At 49.1% G+C, this 22,101-nt stretch overlaps 1 protein-coding gene across 7 annotated transcripts in view; it reads left to right on the top strand.

Annotated features, from left to right (window-relative positions):
* The window catches only part of Prr5l (proline rich 5 like), a 144,788-nt gene that overhangs the window by 85,679 nt on the left and 37,008 nt on the right, over positions 1–22,101 (top strand). For 3 of the 7 annotated variants that reach the window (XM_033756538.1, XM_033756539.1, XM_033756540.1), the window contains 4 exons: positions 2,185–2,813; positions 5,258–5,398; positions 9,347–9,634; positions 11,656–11,736. In XM_033756538.1, coding sequence (XP_033612429.1) covers positions 9,471–9,634; positions 11,656–11,736 — 245 coding nt within the window. In that variant the 5' untranslated portion in view covers positions 2,185–2,813; positions 5,258–5,398; positions 9,347–9,470. The remainder of the gene's footprint in view (positions 1–2,184; positions 2,814–5,257; positions 5,399–9,346; positions 9,635–11,655; positions 11,737–22,101) is intronic. The other 4 variants (XM_033756542.1, XM_033756541.1, XM_033756543.1 and 1 more) reach the window with 4 other exon arrangements.

Here is a 22,101-nt window from a genome sequence, read left to right as displayed (position 1 = left end):
ATATATCAGGTCCCCAAAGTGCCAGCCAGCTTGGTGAATTAATTGCAACCTGTACAAATCAGGTGATTGTAGGCACTTTGAACAAAATCTGTATTTGGAGTCTTCTCTGGGGAAAAATAAGATCTGCTGAAACTGAGTTTTTTCCTGAGATGTCAAAAAAAAAGCCAAATTGAATCGAGTGGTGGCTGTTTTCTTTGGCCTGAGTAGGTACTGCCTAGGAAGGTAAGCTCCTGCTCCTCCGGCTCTTTGTGACACATATTGTAAAAAATAAATAAGTACATAAGTAAAATAATATTTTAAAAGAAGGAAATGACATTGATTCTTTCTTTCATTTCCCTTACTGGCCTGTGTATGCCAACACAAGGCAGCCGCTGTTGTAGAATAAGTGTTGAATAAACCAATTTGCATTAAATGAATGAATGAATGAAATGTAACTGATGATACTGACTTGAGAGAAGAAGCCAAGTTCAGATCCTGACGGCTCCGAGGTGCTAAGTGGCTTTCTCTTTTTCAGCGGGGTGGATGGAGGGGAGGAAGCCACTGTGTTTTGGTTTTTTTTATATATATGAATTAAGCAATGCAGCTTCACATTTCATGATTCAGAAAGTACAAAAAGGCTTCCAGAGAAGTCATCTCCATCCAATCCCTTCTGTGCACTTCTGCCTTAAGGAAAACCGGGGACGTGGTTTTGGTTTTCTGGTTCATCTTTCCAGAGATGCTTTATGTACATGCAGTGAAATACATAAAAGCTCTGGTTTATCCATTGTACACAGATAGTGACATAAAATGCACACGGTTCTGTGTTCACCATTGCATCCTCTGGAAAGCACCCCGGGCAGAGCAGAAGCGCTTTCTTCTTTAGGGCTGCATAGTGCTCCTGTGTGTCTGCTCTCATGGGGCACATAGCCAGCCCGGTGTTCGGGAACATTTAGGTTATTTCTGGCCCACAGCTTGTGTAAAGAAGGCTGGAGTAAAACCCCTTGTTACACAAGTCACTTGGCATGCTGGAGTGAAATTCCCAGAAGTAGAATTGCTTGGTCACTTTAGTTACTCCATTTGGTCCAGTTTCCCTCCCTGGCATTCACCCCACACTGCTTTGCCTCCGCAATGTGTATAAGTGCCCATGTCCCCTCCACCTGCTCACTGCCAGTTTTTGGAGCCTGGGAGGGCTTTATGAAGAGCACAGTGTTGATCAAAAACACTAATACTAGCTACAACTTTCTAGGTTCCTACTCTGTGTCTTGTCATGATCTAAATTATACCATTTTTATCCTCAACAACACTGAGATAACTATTACACCCAGTTGGCAGGAGAGGAAAGAGAAATTCAGAGCATATGAATAAGTTACCCAGGTCCCCGGGTAGTAAATTATAGAGGTGGGACTTGAACCAGAGTTGGTCAGATTTCAGTGCTGTGACGCTCACAGGTGGTGCAGCTGTGTGTGGCTTCCGGCATTGCAGTTCTGAGCTGACACTTGTGTGGATTCCTGCGTTTCCTGGCAGAACCTGGTTCGTTCCCACTTTCAGTGAATATCTGTGGCACACCTGCTGTCCTTGGTGCTACAGTGAGCCCCAGGGGTACCCCTGGAAATGAGAGATGGGGTCTTGTGGGCCTTGCAAGAATTACTCCCAATCGTTCTGTGTTTATTGAAGTAGACAGTGATGGCTACAAAGGAGGTGGGGGCAGGTGCTCGTGGGGGCAATGGGAGCCATCAAAGAATGAAAGGAAAGTAGGGATTCCCTGGGAAAGTAAGGGGTGGTCGATATGGGAGTTGTGGGTTTGGGCCTGGAGAATGAGGTGGAAAAATAATTCATGAGAGAGCAAAGCATGTGTTAAGGTCCTGGGGCAAAGAAGAGTAGGTGGTGGTGGAGGATGTAAAGGCTAATGAGGGAGAGGCGGGAGGGTGTGAAGATGGAGCTTAAAGGTTTGTCCTAAAGGCTGTGGGGAGTCTTTGAAGCCTTCAGAGTGACACAGTGACATGAATATTGTGGGCCTTGGGTTGCTGGGTCCTTGTCCCAGCACCCTGTCTCATAAACCATGTGACTTTAGACGAGTTAATCACTGGGGGGCAGTAACAGCAAGGCTCAGACACAGGCAGGATCACGAAGCAGAGCACCCATATCATAGGCGTGTTTCCCCCAAATGCAGTGCGCCCTGCCATTTTCCATTCTATTTCATTCCAGGTCACCAAGTCCATTTGAAAACTCAGAGGTGATACAAGACAAGTGCCTGCTGTCTCTCTGGAGCTCAGTACACAGTGGCTTCACTGTCCTCGTGGGCCCCAGAACCCCACACTGGCTGCAGTGAGAGAGGATGGAGCCGTTAAGTAGCGGATCGGCGTCTCTGTCCTAATGCTGTGGAAGGAGCCTGGTCTTCGCTCCGAGCTGCAGGTGCACCAGTGGGTACGTGAGCCCTGGACCCTCTCTCTTGCTCTTCTGGTGCCGGCTCTTCCTCAGGCTCCAGAAGGTCACACCAGGCTCTGCGGTTCATTTTCTTTCGCTTGACTATTAACGCTATGAGTGGCTTTTCCTGGAAGCCTCAGAAACCACCCACTTCTTTATTCTAACTCGTTGTGCCATAGTTCTGCTTCCCTTTTCAGAGTCAAAGGTTGGAGCCTCTGTGGAATTCATTTGCATTTTCTACTAAGTGCACTGTCTACCGCCCTGGACCTGGCGGAAGGCAGAGGAGCTGTGCCCCAGTCCCCAGGCCCTGTCCCCTGCAGCCGTGAGGAGGAAGGGAGACAACACATTCTTTTCCTCTGAGAAACGCATCCTGGATCTGGGTGCAGAAGTTTCAGAAAAACCCATGTGAGGTGAGTCTGAGGGCCAGGCAGGCAGCCAACCCAGTGACCCTGTGCCTTCTCTGCACACTTTGTGGGTTCAGCACCTTGGCTGTGCACAGAGGTAAGGAAACCCCTCCACACCAAAAACCTAGTCATTTAAAGCACTTTGGAGGACGGTTTGAGCAGTCAGTATTTAGAAGAGAATACTGACCAGGACTGTCATTTCTTTGACTTGGAGTCGGGAGGACTAGAACTTTTTGTAATGATCATAATGACGATGATGATGGTGGTGGTCATTATGGGCTGAATTGTGTCCTCCCCCCTCAAAAAAATTCATGTCTTGAGCTCTTAACCCTAGGACCTTAGAATGTGAATGTGTTTGAAGATGGAGCCTCTAAAGGGGAGAAGAAGGTAATATGAGGTCATTGGGGTGACACTACTATCTGACCGGTGTCCTCCTACGAAGAGGCCACGTATGGGGACACCTAGGGTGTGAGTGTCCAGAGTATAATGCATGTTGGGTTTCCAACCTTGAGGAACTGTGAGAAAATACATTTCCATGGTGTAAGCCACCTAGGCTGTGCTACTTGGTTACATGGGCCTTGCCAGATGAATTCCATGGTAGTGCTGCTGGCGGTGATACAGATGAACCATAGGGAGCATTTATGAAGCACTTACTGTGTGCTTTTCTTGAATCATCTGACCCTCCTGTCCATCCCAAGTCTCCTGTACAGGCTTCCAGGAAGTAGTGACACGAGACTGGCCCTGGTGCTTTTGCCCTGACCTCTAGCGTACCTAGCCTGGCACCTGGAGAGTTCCAGGGACCATGCAAGTTCCTTAGGGTGGTCTTTCTGGCCCTCTTAACAACTCTGCATGTTAACTTCAGGGTCAGCTTTCAGATACAGAAATTGTGGTTCAGGGTGATCCATGGCCAACACCGAGTGGTGGCTGCTTTAACAAATTACCATGACCCCTTTGTGATTTAATACAACAGATATGTATTCTCGTGGTTCCAGCGGCCCAAAGTCTAGAACCAAGGTGTGTCAGGGTCGTGGACCTTTTGGAAGCTCTGTGGGAAATTCTTTCTTTCCTCTCCCACCTTCCAATGGCTGCTGGCATTTCTTGGCTTGTGGCTGCAGCACTCTCGTCTCTGTCTTCACGTCACCTTCTCCTGAGTGTCCTCTTTCTCTCTCTCACTGATCTCCTCTGCATCCCGCTTAGGAAGGGGCAGTGACGGCCTTCACGAGCCCACTGGATAATCCAGGTCAAGTGTCTGCCCGCAAGACCATGCACTTCACCGCACCTTTTTCCATTGAACACATTCACAGTTCTGGGATTAAGACGTGCAGGTATCTCTTAGGGCATGTTTTTCCTGCTGCCCACAGGAAGTGAACGGCAGAGTAAGCGTTGATGTCAGCTCGCCTCTGACTCCGAAGCCTTGAGTGACCACTTGCCCTGAGAGCTGTGGACATTGTGCCTTTCAATCCCCTTCTTGCAGTGCTGTTTCTGGCTGCGGCTCAGGTTGGGGCTGCTGTCACAGAGTGAGCCTGTGTCCTTTGACACAGCAGCACACACACATACCTTGTGAAATCTGTCATGCGGTCCCCGAGACTCACTTTGCAGTAACAAAAAACCGGAAGCTTATTAAATATCAATCCACAGAAGGCAGGCTAAATAAATATGATATCACTGAAGCTGCCATTCAGAATAACAAAGTAGATCCATACATGGTGACGTGGGGAGAGAGAGCCATGGTGTGTTATTAATAGGAAAGAAAAGAAATGCCCATTTTTACTAAAATATTGCATGATCCCTTCTGTGTGGCTGTTAAATAGGAAATAAAATTAAAATTCAGTGCTTCAGTTGCTGTAGCCACAAGTGTTTGGCACCGTAGTAGTAGTGGCCGGGGCACCAAGTGGTAGAGACCTAGAACATTCTTTCATCTCAGAAAGCTCCTGATCCAGTGTCGCCATACTAGGTGGCCAGAAGGAACACTTTCACTTTGCTTTATGGACTTGGGTAAATTGTTTTTTCTTTTTTATAGTACTAGGAATTGAACCAGGGCTTCCGCATTCTCCAGCCTTTAAAATTTTTTTTTGAAAAAAATTTTGAGACAGGATCTTGCTAAGTTGCCCAGGTTGGGCTAGAAGTTGCCACCTTTCTGCCTCAGCCTCCCCGTGTACTGGGATTACAGGTGTGTACTGACCCATGTAGCTTGTATTTTTAAAAACAGTAAAATGCATATATGCTATTATCCCAATGGCAGGGACATGTGAGTTTCTGAGGTATCACTCCATTTCTTAAAATGATATTCAAAATGTATTTGTGTCTGTATACTCTGGCAGTGTGTTTCATAATGAAAATATTAGGAAATATACAAGAAAAATAAGACAAAAGGTTCTAGTGGTTGGGTGTATGGTACCAGCCCGGCCCACTGGGTCGGGGCCCCTGACCTCACTTCTCAGCTTTGGCAGTGTCTCCTCGGCTCACCTTCGTGGACCTGAGTTTCCTCATTCATGACCGGTCCAGTTCTGCCTGCCTGATGGAGTTGGGGTTAGACTTAGAGGCACGCGACATGTGGAATTCAGTAACACGCCACACAGACGGAAGAGGCAGTAAGTAAGCCCAAGTCTTCAGAGGCCGGAAGAGGCAGGACGTGCGATGCCCTGCGGCAGGGCAGACGGTCTTGAGGCCGTGCCGACTCCTAGCCCAGGCTTTGCAGGTGCTGTGAGGTCACCAGAAGCAGTGGGAAGAACTGTGGTTATGGCTCAGCGATTTAGAAACAACAACAGTGCTATTTTATTTATTTGCCCAGTGCTTATGCAGCATTTGCTATTTGCCAGGTATGGTTCCAAGTGCTTCCCAAATATTTACTCACGTATCCCTCCTGCAACCCTGAGGTCATCACAGTTCCTCTCGTGGGGAAGAAAAACCAAGCCTCTGAGGTCCAGTAACCTGCCCAAGATCTCACAGCTCTAACCACAGCAGTCTGTGCTTTCTCACTGCTCCCCCTGTCCCCATCAGATATGGCCTTAGACTTTCTTATCTCAGGGGACTATTTATCTCAGGGGCATGAGATTTTGATTTCCAGATGAAATCCCAAGACTGATGCTCCTGACGGACTCAGTAGTGTTGCTGTCCTTGACGGCTGAGTTAGGTGGCGTGGCAAAGTGTAAGGGATTGGGGAACGCAACTGACAGTGGTACCAGTTAGTTAATGACTTGCCACTTACTAGCAGCGTGACCTTGAACATGTCACATAGCTTGTCCGCTCTCCAGATGACATTTGTGAGGGTTGGGGTGGTTCTTCCTGCAGTGACAGTGCCAGGCAGGCAGCCGATGCCTTGTTAATTGTCATCTTTTCCTTCATCTTTTTCTCAAGCAGTGAGCTTACAACTGAGGCCAGAGATGAGTAGAGCGGTCTCCTGGGGCTGGGGTTTCTAGGTCAGGCATCAGGAAACCCGAGTCCTAGCCAGCTTGACCCTGCCCTGCTCTGGGCATCTTGGACAAAACCTTGTGTGCCTTGGCACCTTTGATTTGCCGTATTTAGGTCAGGACAAGCCTGCGCGCAAGGAGGCTAGCTAGCTCTGTAGCAGGTGGATACCATGTTGGCCTTTTCCTTTCCGCTCCTCTTGCCAGCTTCCCAGTGACTTCCTCCCATGGTGCTCTGGGGCAGCCTCTTGGCTCTGTCCCCAAGCAGGAACCGTGAGGAAAACCTAGCAGGATCTGAGTGGGGCAGAGTTTTGGAGATGGAAAAGGAGTCAGAGGAAGCTCCTTGCTGTGAGTCTGACTTCATGCTGGGCCTGGGAGCTGCGGTCTGCATCCTTTGGCTGCCCAGGAGCCTTGTTTGAGAGCAGCTGTGATGTGCATGGGGAGGCCGGGTGCTCTGCTGGACTCTGAGATGCCTCAGAGCCTGAGACTTGGGGAGTACAAGCTGAGACGTGGTGGGGCCCGGGGCTGTCAGGTCCCCGGAGTCTTACACCCTGTTTGGACAGGACAGTGATGGCGAACAGTCCATTCTGTTCCCTTTCCTTCCCTGCCCAAGCGCCATGGGGTGGGAGGCAGTACCACTACCCCAAGTCCTGTAATTACACCGGTGAGCTGTGCTTTAGAATAGAGGCCCATTTAGAGGAGGGCAGTGAAGTGGATCTTGCCTTAACAGAGGGACCTTCACTGCCAAGTGACAGCCCTGCACCAGCCAGCCTACGGGTGCTGCAGGGAGGTCTGGCCTTTTAGTTCTTCTTCACCTCGTTCACTGGGCTCTTTCTAAATTCCACAGCACCTGGGAAGTGATAGAAATACTCTCTGTGACGCCTGACAGGCCCAGGATGACTTCCCCAGCATTGACTGATAAATTTAAGAATCACTGGTCCATTCCAAGCATGGGGTGCAGGGACAAACGCTGTATGAGGAAATGGTGCCTAAACCTGCTTTCCTTTATAAAAACACATGAAGCGATGGGATGAGCCATTCCCTTTTGTCCATCAGTGTTACAAGTGCACTGTCATCGTGCCACCCTACAGATTTAGCACCTCCTTGTGGATGCCTTTTGGTGCCTCCTCCACTGATCTCACTCCTGTTCTGACCACAGCGGCACATTTAACTTGGAGTTAGCATCTCCACTGTCCTTCTCCAAACAGCTGGAGCTGGAAAACTTCCCTCCCTGCCACCTGAAGGTTGACACTTACGGCTGGAATCTCTCTTTTTCTTTTGTCACTGGCTTCTGGGACACAGCAGAGACAGCTGCTGAGAGAGTCTGCAGTGAGAACACTTCCGGGCTAAACCTATTAAACCCTCAAGAAAAAATGACCACAGGTCAAACACGGAGTGTTTCCTGCTGTCCCTTGCACTGATGAGGTCCAGGCTCATTTTAAATCTTCCTTTTCAGACTTTGGGTTCACGAAACAGTGAGACTAAAATTATAGATCCAATGGATCTAAGGAGGAACAGCCTCGGCCGTGTCACTCTGCCAGGATTGCCACCTGATCTCAGTTCTTCTCTCCCGTTCTTGTGGCACTGTTAGTACCTGGGGACTTTAGACTCGGTGTGCCTGAAGTCACTCACACTGGAGTGGCCAAGTTCAGACTTGAGCCCAGATCCATTCCCAAGCTGCTACCTCTAACCACAAAGCTGTAACGTCTTGTGACCTGCTACATGGGACAGTACGGAGTTCGTGACTCCAGCTCAGTGGGGTGAGGTGGATTTAGATCAGCAGACAGCAAAAGGAAGAGCCCTGGACAAGGGGAGCAGTAAGAGCAAAAGCGCAGGAAGGCACTGACTGACGGCCATGTATGAGCAGTGCCTGGTGGTTGTAAGGTCCACGGGCCAGGCACAGGGTCCCAGGGCCATCATTGCATCTCCCAGTGCCACATACATGTAAGTGCTCAGGAAATATTAATTGCATGAATGAATAGGCTAATAATTAACTTTCCCGCAGACTGTGAGTCTCTGGAGGGCAGGGACTGCGTCTTAAAAATCATCAGCTGGTCCACATTTTACAATGGTGAATAAATATTCAACTCACAGCTGGGTGTGGTAGCACACACCTGTAATTGCAGCACAGTGGGAGGCTGAGGCAGGAGGATCTCAGATTTGAGTCCAGTCTAGGCAACTTAGTGACTTAGCGAGAAATGTCTCCATATGAAATGAATAAATGGATGAATGAATGAACAGGGTGGGCATGTAGCTCAGTGTGAAGGCCACTGGGTCCAGTTCTCAGTACTGCCTAACGTGGCAGGTACAGAGCGGTGTGATGTGCCTGAGAGAAGTCTGGTGCTTTACGGGCTTTGAGGGTGCTGGAGTCAACCTTCTGGAGGTGGTTTCTAGGTTCTTTCTGTCTTAAACAAAAGAACTGGTGGAGACAAGAGCAGAAGGTAGTGAGGTAGTGAGGTTGGACATTTATTAAAGGTAGGAAATGCAACAGGTTCTGTAGAGTGAGTTCGGGCCAAGTAAAAGGAAAATAAGTATGCTCTGCAGCCTGAGGGGACTCCTGAGGAAGACAGCACGGTAGGGGAGAGCTCAGTGGCCACCGTCTTCTTATAGCTTCCCCTCCTCAGGCTGTCAGGCCTAGGCCGTCCTGTCCACAACCGCTCCAGTTCTCTTGAGAATCCCCGCGCAGGGCTTGGGGAACCGTGCCTGTGTCCTGTGACTTTGTAATTAACAGGTTACACCTACTTCCCCCGCCTGAGGGCCAAGCCCTACTCTCCTCCTGCCTCAGTTCTTTGGGAAATACCAAGCAAGGCATATGGACGCCTCAGTGCCAGGACGGCAGCCCCTGGGTTCTCCTTGGCATCGTGTACAGAGCCGTCTCTGAAAGCACAGTGCCATGGGGTCTGCAGAAACCCCGGTGGTGCCAAACCGATGGACGTGCGAGGGAAGCAGAGGCGGGCACAGCGCAGGGGCTGCTGTTCTGGGGGACTGGACACCATCTGTCTCTGTCGCTGCTGCTCCCCACTCTGCAGTGACTGCAGGCTCCTGCTGGCCTCCGAGTTGTTTCATGATGGTTTGGGTGGAGAAGCCAGCCAGCTTCCCTTAAGACACGATCTGTCTGCCCTCTCTCTTCAGGTTGCCTGGGAGTGTGGTCTTCAAAACTTGCAAGGCCCAGGAGGTAGCCCTTGGGGAGCCTTTTCCTTGGACAGCTGGAAACTGCTGGTCCCATATAGGCAGAGTCGACCCCTTGCCTGGACTTATGACCCGTGGCCTCGCTCCCATCCTGCGCACTGAGTTCCACAAGATGGGCTCCTTCGGCAGGCCGAGACGGCGCTTCATGAGCTCCCCGGTGCTCAGCGACCTGCCCAGGTTCCAAGCCACCCGGCAGGCTCTGCAGCTGAGCTCCAACTCGGCCTGGAATAGGTAAGGAGCTAGGGGTGGACTGGAGAGCTGCCAGGCCTGGGCAGGGCCAAGGGATACCTGGGGGCTGGCTGAGCTTCTGCTGCTTCTGGAGCCTCATTGAGGGATCAAACTCAGGTCCTTGCGCTTGCGAGGCAGGCGGCAGAACCACTGAGCCAAATCCCCAGCCCTCTGCCTGCCTGTCTTGCTTCCTTGCTTCCTCCTTCAGATGAGGTCCAGCCCAGACGAACCTTGATTTGCAGTCCTCCTGACTTGGGACTCCTAAATGCTGGGGTTACAGGCGTACACCACCATGGCCGTTAAGGGATCAAACTCAGGTCCTTGCGCTTGCGAGGCAGGCGGCAGAACCACTGAGCCAAATCCCCAGCCCTCTGCCTGCCTGTCTTGCTTCCTTGCTTCCTCCTTCAGATGAGGTCCAGCCCAGACGAACCTTGATTTGCAGTCCTCCTGACTTGGGACTCCTAAATGCTGGGGTTACAGGCGTACACCACCATGGCCGTTAGCTTTCCTTGTTTTAGTAGAGGGAGAAGGGAAACCACCGTGAGCCCTGGATGAGCAGGGTTAGTTAACCAGCTCCGGATGGTTGGACTGGGATTTGCAGGTACCGTTCCTGCTCCTTAGTCACACCTCAGACCGTCTGAGTATCCGAGAGTGGCCTCGGGTGACCTTCCGCCAGTCTAGATGAGACAAATATCTGTGAAAAGCTGGATGAGTGGCATTAGCCAAAGTTTCTCAGTGCCTGGCAGCCACAGGTGTTTGGAAGAGGGGACACAGAGCTTTTCGGGGGTGTCTGTCTGTCCGTCTTACACATGGACCAGGAGCAGTCTGACTCAGTGCTCTCTTACGTTTCTGTGGGCTGCTAGGTTTCCAACTAGTGTAGGTTCTCACTGGAAAGATTAAATGCATTATCTTTTAGAGCATTGCTGAGTTCTTTGTAGTTTGGATTCTGATGTAGTTTTTTTTTTTTTTTTTTAATGACTGCTTAAAGAAAAGCGGTACTCTGCTGATGGGCAGGCAGAGGGAGCCCTGAAATATTTGGGTGCAAAGTGGATCCTTGTCCTTTAAAAAGGGCCTGGAATCTTTGGCCTAGATAGACATGATTATACTCAGCTTGTTTTGCTGTTGTATTGGGGTGGGGTCCCTGAATATGGGGAGTCAAACCCTAACTGTGACCCCTTGAGGAGGGGGTAGGAAAAGAGGGGGACAAGGAGGCTGTGCCTTCAAGGAAAGTGCTGTGAGAATCGCAAGGACAATCATTATAGATATCAGAAGTGTACCAATAAAATTAATTTTAAAAAAAGAATCACAAGGATGATATAAACAAAATATACACATGGAACCCCTACCCCTCCAAAATGTGAAGCTGGAGGGCATGGTGAGAGGAGGGACAATGTGGGTGATGGGGTGAAAATGCTCAAAATGTGTTATGTACAGGCAGGAATCTGCCAAAATGAAACCTATTAATTAAAAAAAAAAAGCAGGCACTGTGCAAATACTCTAGGTAAGACCTTTGACAGGCTTGAATTCTCAAGTACAAAACTATGAAGAAAAACAGAAAGGTAAGGAATGATCCTTTCCCATGGGTCCCGGGCCACCAAGCTGCCGAGAAGATAGTGGCCTCCTAGCTGATTGCACCCCAGCCATGGTTGTCTCCTACTCACAGTAAATGCCGTGGTGGATGCCCCTGAACCCTGGGTGAAGGCCGGGCAGCTCACTGAGAGCTGACCCCACTGCTGGCCTTTCACTGCTGCAGCTCACCTCAGGGTTGCCAGCAAGGCCAAGGAAAAAGCCCTAGGTGGCTGCAAGAATGTGGGGGCTCCTTCTGAGTGCTTTCAGCTTGAGCCTTCCTGTTCCAGGAGGAAATGGTGGATTCCAGTGAAAGGAAGTGCGGCCATGTTTGCACCATGGGCTTCCTGGTTTCCTGGTTTCCTGGCCCTTCTTTTTGCCTTTAACCTGGAGATGTTTATGGAGATGGCCCCAGCAGGCAGACTGTCTAATCAGGAGTTATTTCTGTTTTCCTGCAGCGTCCAGACTGCTGTGATCAATGTTTTCAAAGGGGGCGGCTTGCAAAGCAATGAGCTCTATGCACTGAATGAAAACATCAGGTATGTGGAGGCCAGACCAGCACCACTGCCCATGAGGACACATGTTGGCATGAGGGACCAGCTCACCTGGAGCCTTATCTTCAGTTTGAGAGACTTTTTTCCCTTCTTGATTCTCATTGCTTCTGTCAGCTATGATGTTGCTCTTATGGCTGTTGTGTTCTGAGACTTTTATCTGTTTAGACTTCTGATCCAGATTAGTCCACAGATTTGTTTGTATACAGAGGGTGTTCTGGGGGATGAGGAAAGAGTTGCAGAGATAGTGTCTATCACTTATTCTGTAAATGTGTATTGTGCCGTGATTAACCGCTGGGCACCATAGTAGACAATATGACTTAGTGGTTAGAACCCAAAGCTTGAGATTCATTACTGTTCTTCCTTTTAACAAGGGACTTACCCAGAAATATCTGAGGACCTCCCCAGTGGACAGATGCTGGTGTGATAAGAGGAGCAAAGACAGATGTGGGTCCTGCTCTCTTGGAACTCATGTCCAGTTGGGTAATCACGAGTCAACTGATCACACCTGTGAAATGGAGACGTGCAACTGTGGCAGCTGCTACCGCACCACGATGTGATAGCAGTGTGGCAGTGTGATTTTGTCTTGCTGTGGAGGCCAGGGACAATGGGGGAACAATGGGAATTCACTAGGTTAAGAGGACTGGAGGTGATGGAGCCTGCAGCTGCAGAGGTCCTGTGGGTGCAGTGAATAAGGAACTGAAAGGCAGCCCACGTGGTGGAGCACTAGGGGTTGTTGGTGTGGTTGAATTTGTGTCTTGGTGAAATGAGGGCAGAGTCAGGCAGGGAGAGCAGCAGTGTCTGCTGGTTGAACCAGCTGGTCTTTTAATGCCCCAATATTCCTTGGTCTCTGGGAATGTAAAGTGCAGAACATCAAGGCTAATGGCCCAACCCCAGAGTGGGCAGAACAATAAACAAGGCTATTATTCAGGTCCTGTTTACACTGAGTTAAAGGCCTGTGTTAAGGTCACCGGGGTGTTTTAAGAGCTCTGCCTTTATTAAAGCCTCTAGAGCTCATAAGTAAACAGAATTATGTTAAATTTCTACCTGTGTGCTTGAGTTTCACGTCATAATTACATAAATATGGAAGGAGAAAGAAGAGATAGACCATCCAGCACAGAGACTGATTTTACAAGAGAGGAAACTGAGGTCTCGAGATGATGATGAGTCACAGGGGCAAAGCTAGGTCACAACCCCCAGAGAGCAAGAGCTCAATTTTCCCAAAGAACTGAGATCCTGACTTTTCTATGAGATTCTTTAGCTCCCATAGAAGTTTAAATAAATAAAAGTGACTCAGGAATGTGCTAATTGTTCCTCACATTGGGAGACTGGATCCTGAAATTGTACTTACAAGCTGTGTTTGTGGGTAGCTAGGAAAAGTACAAGACTAAGCCAGATTTCAGCGGCCGCACTCATCCAGGGCCTGCTGGCTGAGACGCCTTCCAGTGCAAAGCAGGTGGAGTCAGCCTGGCTGCAGGGAGAAAGGCTCTTGCCCTTCCTTTAGAGTACATGATGCTGCAGTCACCCAGGTCCAGTGACGTCCCATCTTATTTCTCAAGAAGAAGCGGACATTGCAGTTGTTTTATGTGACTTTTAAAAGTTAGTGAATAATCCAAATTTCCCGAGGCCAAACAAAACACATCTGTGACCTGAATGTGGCCAGCAAGCTGGTGGCTACCAAGACAGACCACAGCATGCCTGGAGAAGCACTGATGGTGGACGTGTTTTGTCCTAGATGGCTCAGGCACCTCTGAAACACTAGCACATCCAGTCCCTTCAAAACCCTTTGTCATGAGCAGTTGACAAATGAGAAGAAAGAGCAGTTCTTTTCATTTACCCAGGGCCATGCAGCTTAAGGGTGGAGTCAGGATTTGAACTCCTGCCTGATTTAGACACCTGTGTTATTCTGCTCCAACTGCCGTAACAAATACTGGGTGACTTAAACGATGGAAATTTGTTTTTCAGTGTTCTGGAAGCTGGAAATTCCAAGATCCAGGTGATGGCCAATTTGGTTCCTGGTGAGGGCTCACTTCCTGCTTTGTGGTGGCCACCATCTCACTGTGTGCTCACCTGACTTCCTCCTCCCTGTGCACACCAGGGGGAGAGAGTGAGTGCTCTGGTGTCTCTTCTTAGAAGGACACTAACGCATTTTGAGGGCTTCCCCCCCACCTTATCTAACCCTGCTTGGCTCTCGAAGGCCCCACCTCCAAATTCCTTTACCTTGGGGGTTAGGACACAGGAATGGAGAGGGCACAGTGCAGTTGATGGCAGCATCCTTCACTTCAGCCTCTGTTGTAGTATCGGCAGGAGAAGTTGGACAGTGGGAGAATGGTTCAGCGGATGGCCCCTGACCTTCCTGCTGTTGTTCCTTTCGCAAGGCCTCTGCGAGCCTGTCTCGGGGTGCACTCACTCTTCACCCCCCTGGGGTGCAGCCCTGCTCCACCCTCCAGTTGGGACACCCTGGATGCCCTCTCAGCTTTGCGTGGTGGGACCCTCTGACGGTCAGGGTTTGAAGCTCTCTGCTCAGGTGTGTGCTGAGGCTTTCAGAACCCAGAGCTTGTGCCCCTGCTGTCTGTATGGTTCCATCCTCTGGTCTTCTTTGGCAGAGTGGCTCGAGTGGAGGCAGGCTTTCACCTCAGTGCAGAGACCCAGAGCAAGCCTGGGGGCATGAAGCATGTGCCTGGCATGTAGGTGACCTGATGTCTCAAAATGCATGAAAGAAGCCGGGCTACATGTGCCCCACATCTGCAGGCGCCTCTGTGGACATGAACACAGCTGTCCTGTCAGGATCTAAAAAGCTGAAATGGACATGTTGCTCTCTGCCATAGCTAACACATGCTTCCTTACCTTTTCCCTTTTGCAAGACTCACTTGCAGAACAGATCCATGTATTTGCCAGGGCTGAGGCATGAGGGTGGAGGGCCCAAGGTAGTGGGAACGTCAGAAAGAAGATGTAGAAGGAGCAAAGGCTAAGTTGTTCCAAGCTCACTTCTCAGTCAATCGTGAGTTCTACTACTATTTATCCGAGGTCAGTGGAACATTAAGGGAGCACCTTGTGGATTCAGAGCCTGGGCCTCAAGATTGGTTTAACCACGTGACCTGGGTAAAAGTTTTAGACTGAGGATGGTTATGTTCTGAAAACACGATATTGAATGTGGGACAAGTGTTTCCACGCTTTAAGAATAAATCCGTCATGGAGCCTGGGATGTAGCTCAGTGGTTCTGCCGCCTGCCTCACAAGCGCAAGGACTGGAGTTCGATCCCTGGTACCACACACACACACACACACGCACTCACACACACACACACACACACACACACACACACACAGAATAAATCCATCAGAAATGTCACACCTCAGTATAGTGGCCGGTTTTCCATTAATAAAAGGTAAGGCACATGATCTGTTATGAGAACTGTAAATGAGAACAGTTTCTATTGGAACTGCCTTAGCAGGAAGGGCTCGCATGATGTCATATCCCCAAAGTCAAGGCAGTGACCTTTCAGAATGGACATATTCTGACTAAATTGATAGCCATCACAATCTGAATGTCCATCTGCCCCAGCTTGAGCTGATCCTGGGCACTCTCCGTGGGGCACACTTGTGGTTTTCAGTGCCTACTCCAATCATAGCTCTGATGGGGCTGCATCTCGGCTGTGGGGCCAATCTGCTTAGAGGTCCAGCTTTCCTGAGCCTTCAGGGCTCTGACACAGCACACACCCTTGTTCAGTAGTCCCCTCTGCAGCTGACCTGGGAGACGAGGAGAAAAGTGTGGGGAAAGCAAGATTTATGTCTACCGGCTCTAGTAAAAACCAACGCAAGTAGATTTTTAAGCAGGCTTTCACTTTTTGACTGGGGGTGTGCAGAAGGAGGACTCATTGCTTCTGTTACTCATTTGTAGAGTGTGTACATTGGGCTCTGCCACATTCATTCCTGGTCTGTGCTTTGGGGCAACCACTGAGGTAGATGAGATGGTTCTTGCTCTTGAGGTGCTTACAAGGGGTGAGAGAGGGAGCTGAGTAGGTAGTGCTAAGTGGGGTGATCTTTTAAGCGGGGTGCTGGCAGAATTGGGGTGTGTGGAGGATGGGCACCTCATTAGATTTCAGAGAAGATGATACCTGAGGCAGGAATCCAGTAGAAAGAGCAGCTGAGGATGGAACTGTCTGCCTCCATTCACTGCATGCCCCCCACTTCCTGAGAGGACTTTTCCTCTGCAGAAATAAGTGCTCAGAGATGAGGTTTCCGGGAGCCAGAGATGAGTTATCTGAAGCTGGCCTGAGGCAGGAAACGCATATTTTCCTTCTTTCTCCAACCACCCCACTCCTGCTCTTCGGGCAGGAAGAGGTGGTGTGAAGGAAACCCCAGAGATTTTTCAAGGCAATGGGAGGTTCCAAGAATCGTGCTTGATCTCTGACAGTCTGAGGGGAAGCGTCTTCCTTCTGAGTCAGTTGGCTGCTCAAACCCCGAGGGAAATCCACCTTAGTGTTTTTTTCTGTCTCGCGTAAGAGTCTGTCCACTGCAGTGGGTAGCTCAGCTGGCAGCAGAGTTGAGGGCAGAAAGGAAGAAGAGGAGCCTGGCTCCGGCCCACAGCCTGGCCGAGGGGACCAGTCTGAGCTGTGATTCCATGAAGTCACTTGCTTATTGTGTGGTGTGTGCCAGACTCTCCTTCCTGCTTTGTGTACGCTAACTCCTGTATGACTCCCCACACCCCTACGGGACAGGCACTGTTTTTCAAGTGAGGAAGGAGAGGCCCACGGAGATGGGATAGCTCACCAGGAGTTACCCGGCTACTGAGTGCCTGAACTGGGATTTGAACCCAGGCTTCCTGTGCTGTAGGCTATGCAGGCCTGGGCTTGTCCAAATAGGGTCTGGTGCATCCAGGTAGAGACTCACTAATAGATCACGAGGTAAGTGGAGACACTGATACTGCCTTCTGGGGACCCTAATTTGAGAGGAATTAAGTGAGGTCTGTCTTGTGGGTCCAGATGGCTCTGCCTGGTCTTGTGCTGGCACCTCGCGCCTGCTGTGGTTAGAAACAGAATTGCTTTAGGAGGCAGGGAGGCAATTAGAGGGAGTGGCAATCGGAAACTCCACGGAGCTGACCTCTGCCGGGCTTGGTTTGAATGTTATTTTGAAATCTGGACATCTCCCCCAAAATTCCAGATTTCCAGCCTCTCTGGAAAGTTCAGATCTGGCCAGGGCAGACCCACAGTCTTGCATGGAACTGGCTGGGGAAGCTGGGGCCTGGTCTGGCCTTTAGAGGATCCGTACCTCCTTCCCACATGTCTTTCTACCTATCCCTGTGGGCAAAGGGCACCACTGCCTAATGTCTGTGGGGCCCACAAACATTGAATTGCTCTGAGCATCCTTGTCTGGGAAGTGCATGTAAAAGCCTGCTTGGGAGGCTCCTGGAGACCCCAGAGGAGTACAGGCCGTGGAACCTGACCCTTTGTTGTCTCCTTGCTTCTTGCTGTCCCAGCTGCCACCCCCGGAGGTGCAGACAGCCAGAGAGGTGGGATTGTTAGCATTGCCACAGAGTCGGGGACATCATCTCTGATGAGTCCCAGGGGGATGGGGCAGAGGAGGAAAGGGGCATTTCTATGTGTGGCTTTATAAGAGATGCTGCCACCCAGAGCCAGGTCCTGTCACAGAAGCAAGTGAGGGATCTTCAGGGAATGCAGCAGCCGGGCTGGACGGTCACTGCCCAGTGTACGGTTGGACACAGGGTCATGGAGTCCCATCTGCTGTTCCTGGGTCTTGAGGTTTCTGAGTGGAACCTGCAAAGGGACCTAGATACTTGGGGGAACGAACAGCAAAGCCTGATCATCAAATATACAAGGCGTGATCAAAATACAGTGAATGTTTTAATTAAGCCATATACTATAGTAAAAGACACATTGCCTCTAATCCCCCTCGGAATATCCCCCTTGTTTTGAGCACACTTGTCCCACTGTTCCTGCCACTTCCCGAACAGTTCCCGACGTCCTGTATCTGGAGTGTCTTTATGAGGTGTGCTCCGAAATACGGTGAATGCGGCTGCCCAGTGCCATCCCACAGAAAGGCAGGCTGGTAAAAACATGACAGTGTGTTCTCGTCCACCTCATTCACCAGCTGTGACCCTCTGTGACTTCTGGCTCTTTTCCAGAGTCAAACTGACCATGAAAGATAAATGGTTTGGTTAAGAACACTCACCACACATGCACCAGTAAAAAGCACAAGTAAAAAGACACTCACGAAAGAGGACATCCAGAAGTGCTTCAGCAAGTGGCAACAATGATGGGAAGAGGGTGTGATTAAACTTTAACAAATGTGAACATTCGCTGTATTTTTGAATCACACCTTGTGCTTAACGACTGATGTTGCTGAACCGTAGCACCAACCCCTGAGAGGCCTTTTCATCTTTAACCTCCCCGGGGAGGAGAAGTGGGAACAGCACGGTGGTTTCGCTGCCCTGGGTCTTTCCCTGCATGGCTCGTGTCTGAGATGGCTCCTCTGAGTCACTGCTGTGTTTCCCAGCTGTGCCTGCCGTCCACTGGCTGGCATCCGGCCTTGGAGGGGGTCACCTTTACCTTCAGTCCCACAGGCGTGGAAGTAGTGTTGACAAGACAATGAGGCATGAGGTCATGGTCTGTGTACTCAGGAAATCCTGCCTACTCTGGTGGTGTCTCAGCTGGTCAGCCTGGGAGGGAGAAAGGCGGAGATAATAAAGACCAGTGACTCGTTCCCCTTTTTTCCCTATTGTGGCTCCTTTGGCTTCTGCTGAACTTCATGCCGTTTCCCTTTTTGGTTGGGTCTCACATAAACGTTCCCTTCCTGTTGCTCTCGGCTCCCTAGCTTCCTTCTCTGTCTAGCTCAGTGGCTTGTGGTGGGGTCAACTGTTAGCAACACCGTTCTGTTTTCAAATGAAGACGGGTGTGAAAGTCCAGTAAGGGAAACAAACTGAATGGGTGGGACTTGGACCAAGTTGCTTTCAAGTCAGCTTCCAGTTCCGACAACCCTGTTCTCCACACCCCCAGTCTCGACCTCTCCACCTTTAGCCCTTTGAAGGGGGGTGGCCTGGCTCTAACATCCTGCCTGCTTCCCGAGTTTCCCAGGGGATCCTTACTCCCAGGTTTAGGCAATGTAAGTCTGGCTGTCCTTGTAGGAAGATGCTTGGGAGAGAAGTTGGAGTCCTTGGGGGTGAGGGCTTTGAAGTCCCACATACTAGGTAGAACCCTGCTTGCCAACACTTGCCAAGTCTTGCAGCGTTGTGGGAATTTTGTGAGGATGAACTCAGGTCACCCTCGCAATCATTCTGTGACGTGATCCTTACGTTCTAGTTGAGAAAATAGGAACAGAAAGGACGCATGCACGGACGTGCTCAGGTTGGTGCTAACAACAGCTAGGCAGCAGCTATTGGGATCCAGAGCCAGGCTGCTGCCTTCGGGCTCCACGCACTCCACAAGACACCTGTGTCTGGGGTCAGCTTCCTTGTGGATTAAGAAGAGGCAGCTGATGATGTGGTATTATGTTTTCCTCTAACTTCAGGGTTTACAGTTTGCTAAAGGGCTGTGTTACCTTAGCGCCAGCAACATCATCATCCTTCTCCACTCCCTCACTTAGGAGAATGGAGAGAAGGATCGCAACTCAGTATTTTATATGTGATTTTTTGAAAAGTGCCTGTATTTTTTTGTGTATTTAAAAGTCAAGTTGGCATATAGCCGAGTTCAAAGAGCCTACTGAAAACCTAATCATACAGCTCATTCAGACTTGAACAGCAAGTTACAAGAGCAGAGCTGATGGATGAATTTGTGGTCATTATATAAATTAAAAGAGGTGTTGTTCTTTTTATAAGGTATCCTGTTATGCACACTATTCTGCATCTTGATTTTTTATTTTTATTTTTTACTTAATATAACAGGTGTTTCCATATGATCACTCACAGTACTTCACTTCTTTTTATGATTGCGTAGATTTATTTCTGTGGTAGGGATGAATGATCGTTTTTAAATTAGCACAGTACATTTATTAACTCCTATATTTTGCTGCAGTGACTGTGTGTTTAACAACATGCTCAGACAGAAATAAGATATACTTTTGTAAAGGACAGGGCAGTACAATTTACTGGACAAAAGAATCTTGATTTAAATGATCAAGTGAGTTGTTTCTGTTCAGATAATTGTATATCATGATACTTACTGGAGGGTACAATACCTATGGAACTCGGGATTTGCTAAAGGCAAGTACGTGGTTCTCCTGCTGAACCTGGTTAGAGGCCGTTTCATTTAAATATATAAAGCAGGTTCCCAATGTTGTGTCTGGTTCCTCCCAAATGTCACCTCTTCACATTCTTTATCCTTACCCCTCACTCGCTCAACATCCCAGATGCGACAGCTTCTAGCTCCAGTCCTTCTGCTAAATCTTTGTCTCCACCGTTGGCAAGGAGTCTCCGGTTAGCTTATCCTTAGCTTCTTCCCTTTTGCAGCTGATTTCACCTAATTATCTGCCTTCCTGTCACGCTGTGGCTTGCTGCAGTCCTGGCCTTTACCCTCACTGTAGGGTACTGCCCCCTGGGTCCTCCCTGGTGGAGAGGGAGGAGATCTGTTGGATTCCTCCATTGGCCAGCAGCATGGTGCTCCCTGAGTGCCACTGTGAATGTCCCAGGATGGTCGTCACTCACTTAACCAGTCCAGCCCTGTGTCACCATTATCACACCAGCATCAGTCTCTTCTTGTTACTCCAAGAAATGCCCCTCATTTTTGATCTTGAAAGACTCTCCTTCCCCAACCTCTTTTTCTCTCCATCACACATGTAGCATCTCTAGGAGCATAATGTTTCCCAAGCCTGGGTTCCTCAGGGCACCAATTCCACAGTGTAGTATTTGATACTAGAATTACATTAGTCCTTCAGCATCCTAGGGACATACCCAAGATAAGTTTTGGGAGCTCCGCCCCAAAAATCATTTCTAGGACTTGTTTTTCTACTTTCTCACGAGCTGGGGCTTCTTCACCTGTACTTCTGAGACATCCCAGTGTTGGAGGTGTTTCTTCTGTTGTTGTCAGAAGCAGACTTCTTTCCTGTTCCTGTTTCAAAGCCTCAGTCCACGGAGGGCTGCTCACTTGGTTACCGTGCTACATCCCAGAGATGCTCCTGGCCTTGGCCAACTGCTCTCAGCCCAGTGACTTTCGATGAAGTCTCCCCATCACTGACCAGATGCCCACATCTGGGAAATTGCTGGCATGTGTTGGCAGAAGTTGAATCTCAAAATGAAGCATCCACCACCTGCTATATTTTCTGCTTTTGGAAAGGGAAGCTGTTTTTCCTTGTTCAATGTGTATTGGCAGCTTTCCAGGGCTGTTTTTGGAAGAAACATCATATTTAGATCATGAGTGTTTCTCTCTTTTTCTTTCTCTGTGTTAACACTATCTTCCTGCAACCTCCTGTTTATCCGTCAAGAGTGAGCATGGATGAGCACGTTTTGGGGGAAGTTAATACTCCGCAAAGGTTGTCCGAAGCGTTAGCGTTAGCTCCTTGAAAACCATACTTGGTGCAATGAACAGTGTCATTTGAAGTTACGAAGTTACGAAGAGTTTGCCCTCCTTCAGGGAGCTCATTGGCTCTCAAGAGCCAATTCTTCTTGTTTTTAGCTCCCTTGTCGGGATCAAATGAAAAATGGAGCAGTAGGAATGATCCAAGTCTGTCATAGGGATAAGAGATTTGAGGGCCATAATTCCTATTTTTAAATTTATTATCTTTAGCACTTAAGACTCTGAAATTACTTTATGAGAATTTTTTTTTAGTAACATGCCCTATCAACAGCAGACAGCAGAGACCTTGTCTGTCCTGTTCACCTTTTTGCTCCTGTGCTGGGATCCCATTTGACTTCTCAGCAAATGTCTGTTGCCTGGGGAAATAGAACCTCTCTGTTCTTGCTGCGGTGGTCCCCTCTGCCCCTGCCTCAGTCTGCCCAGGACAGGTGGTGGTATCACCTACACAGTGACACCAAGTTCAGTTTCAAGTCTGGGTTTCTGTGATGGGTTTGGAGTGGAGATGGGGTGGGGCATGGGAAAGGATATTGAAGTTGTGAAAGGTCTGGGTTCAGTTCTTGACTCTGCCACTACTTATTTGGGGGAACTTCTGGGGTCCTTGATTTATCTGCCTAGAAGGAGTGCTAGTTGTACCCTCACACAGAGACAGTTTACATCCTTGGTTGGAGAGTGTATGGAAAATGCACTTTAAAGATATGAAGTGCTTTGTAAATGTAGAAAATTGTACAGTAATAGTCTCTTTTTTTTTTTTTTTTTTTTTTTTTTTTTTTTTTTTTTTTTTTTTTTTTTTTTTTTTGCTTATTTGTTTTGATTTTGCTTTACACAAA

This window comes from Fukomys damarensis, unplaced genomic scaffold, assembly GCF_012274545.1.
Source record: "Fukomys damarensis isolate Sample0158 unplaced genomic scaffold, DMR_v1.0_HiC HiC_scaffold_27, whole genome shotgun sequence".
Lineage (NCBI taxonomy): Eukaryota > Metazoa > Chordata > Mammalia > Rodentia > Bathyergidae > Fukomys > Fukomys damarensis.
The sequence above is the reverse complement of the archived record's forward strand: the minus strand, read 5'-3'. Positions and strand labels throughout refer to the sequence as shown.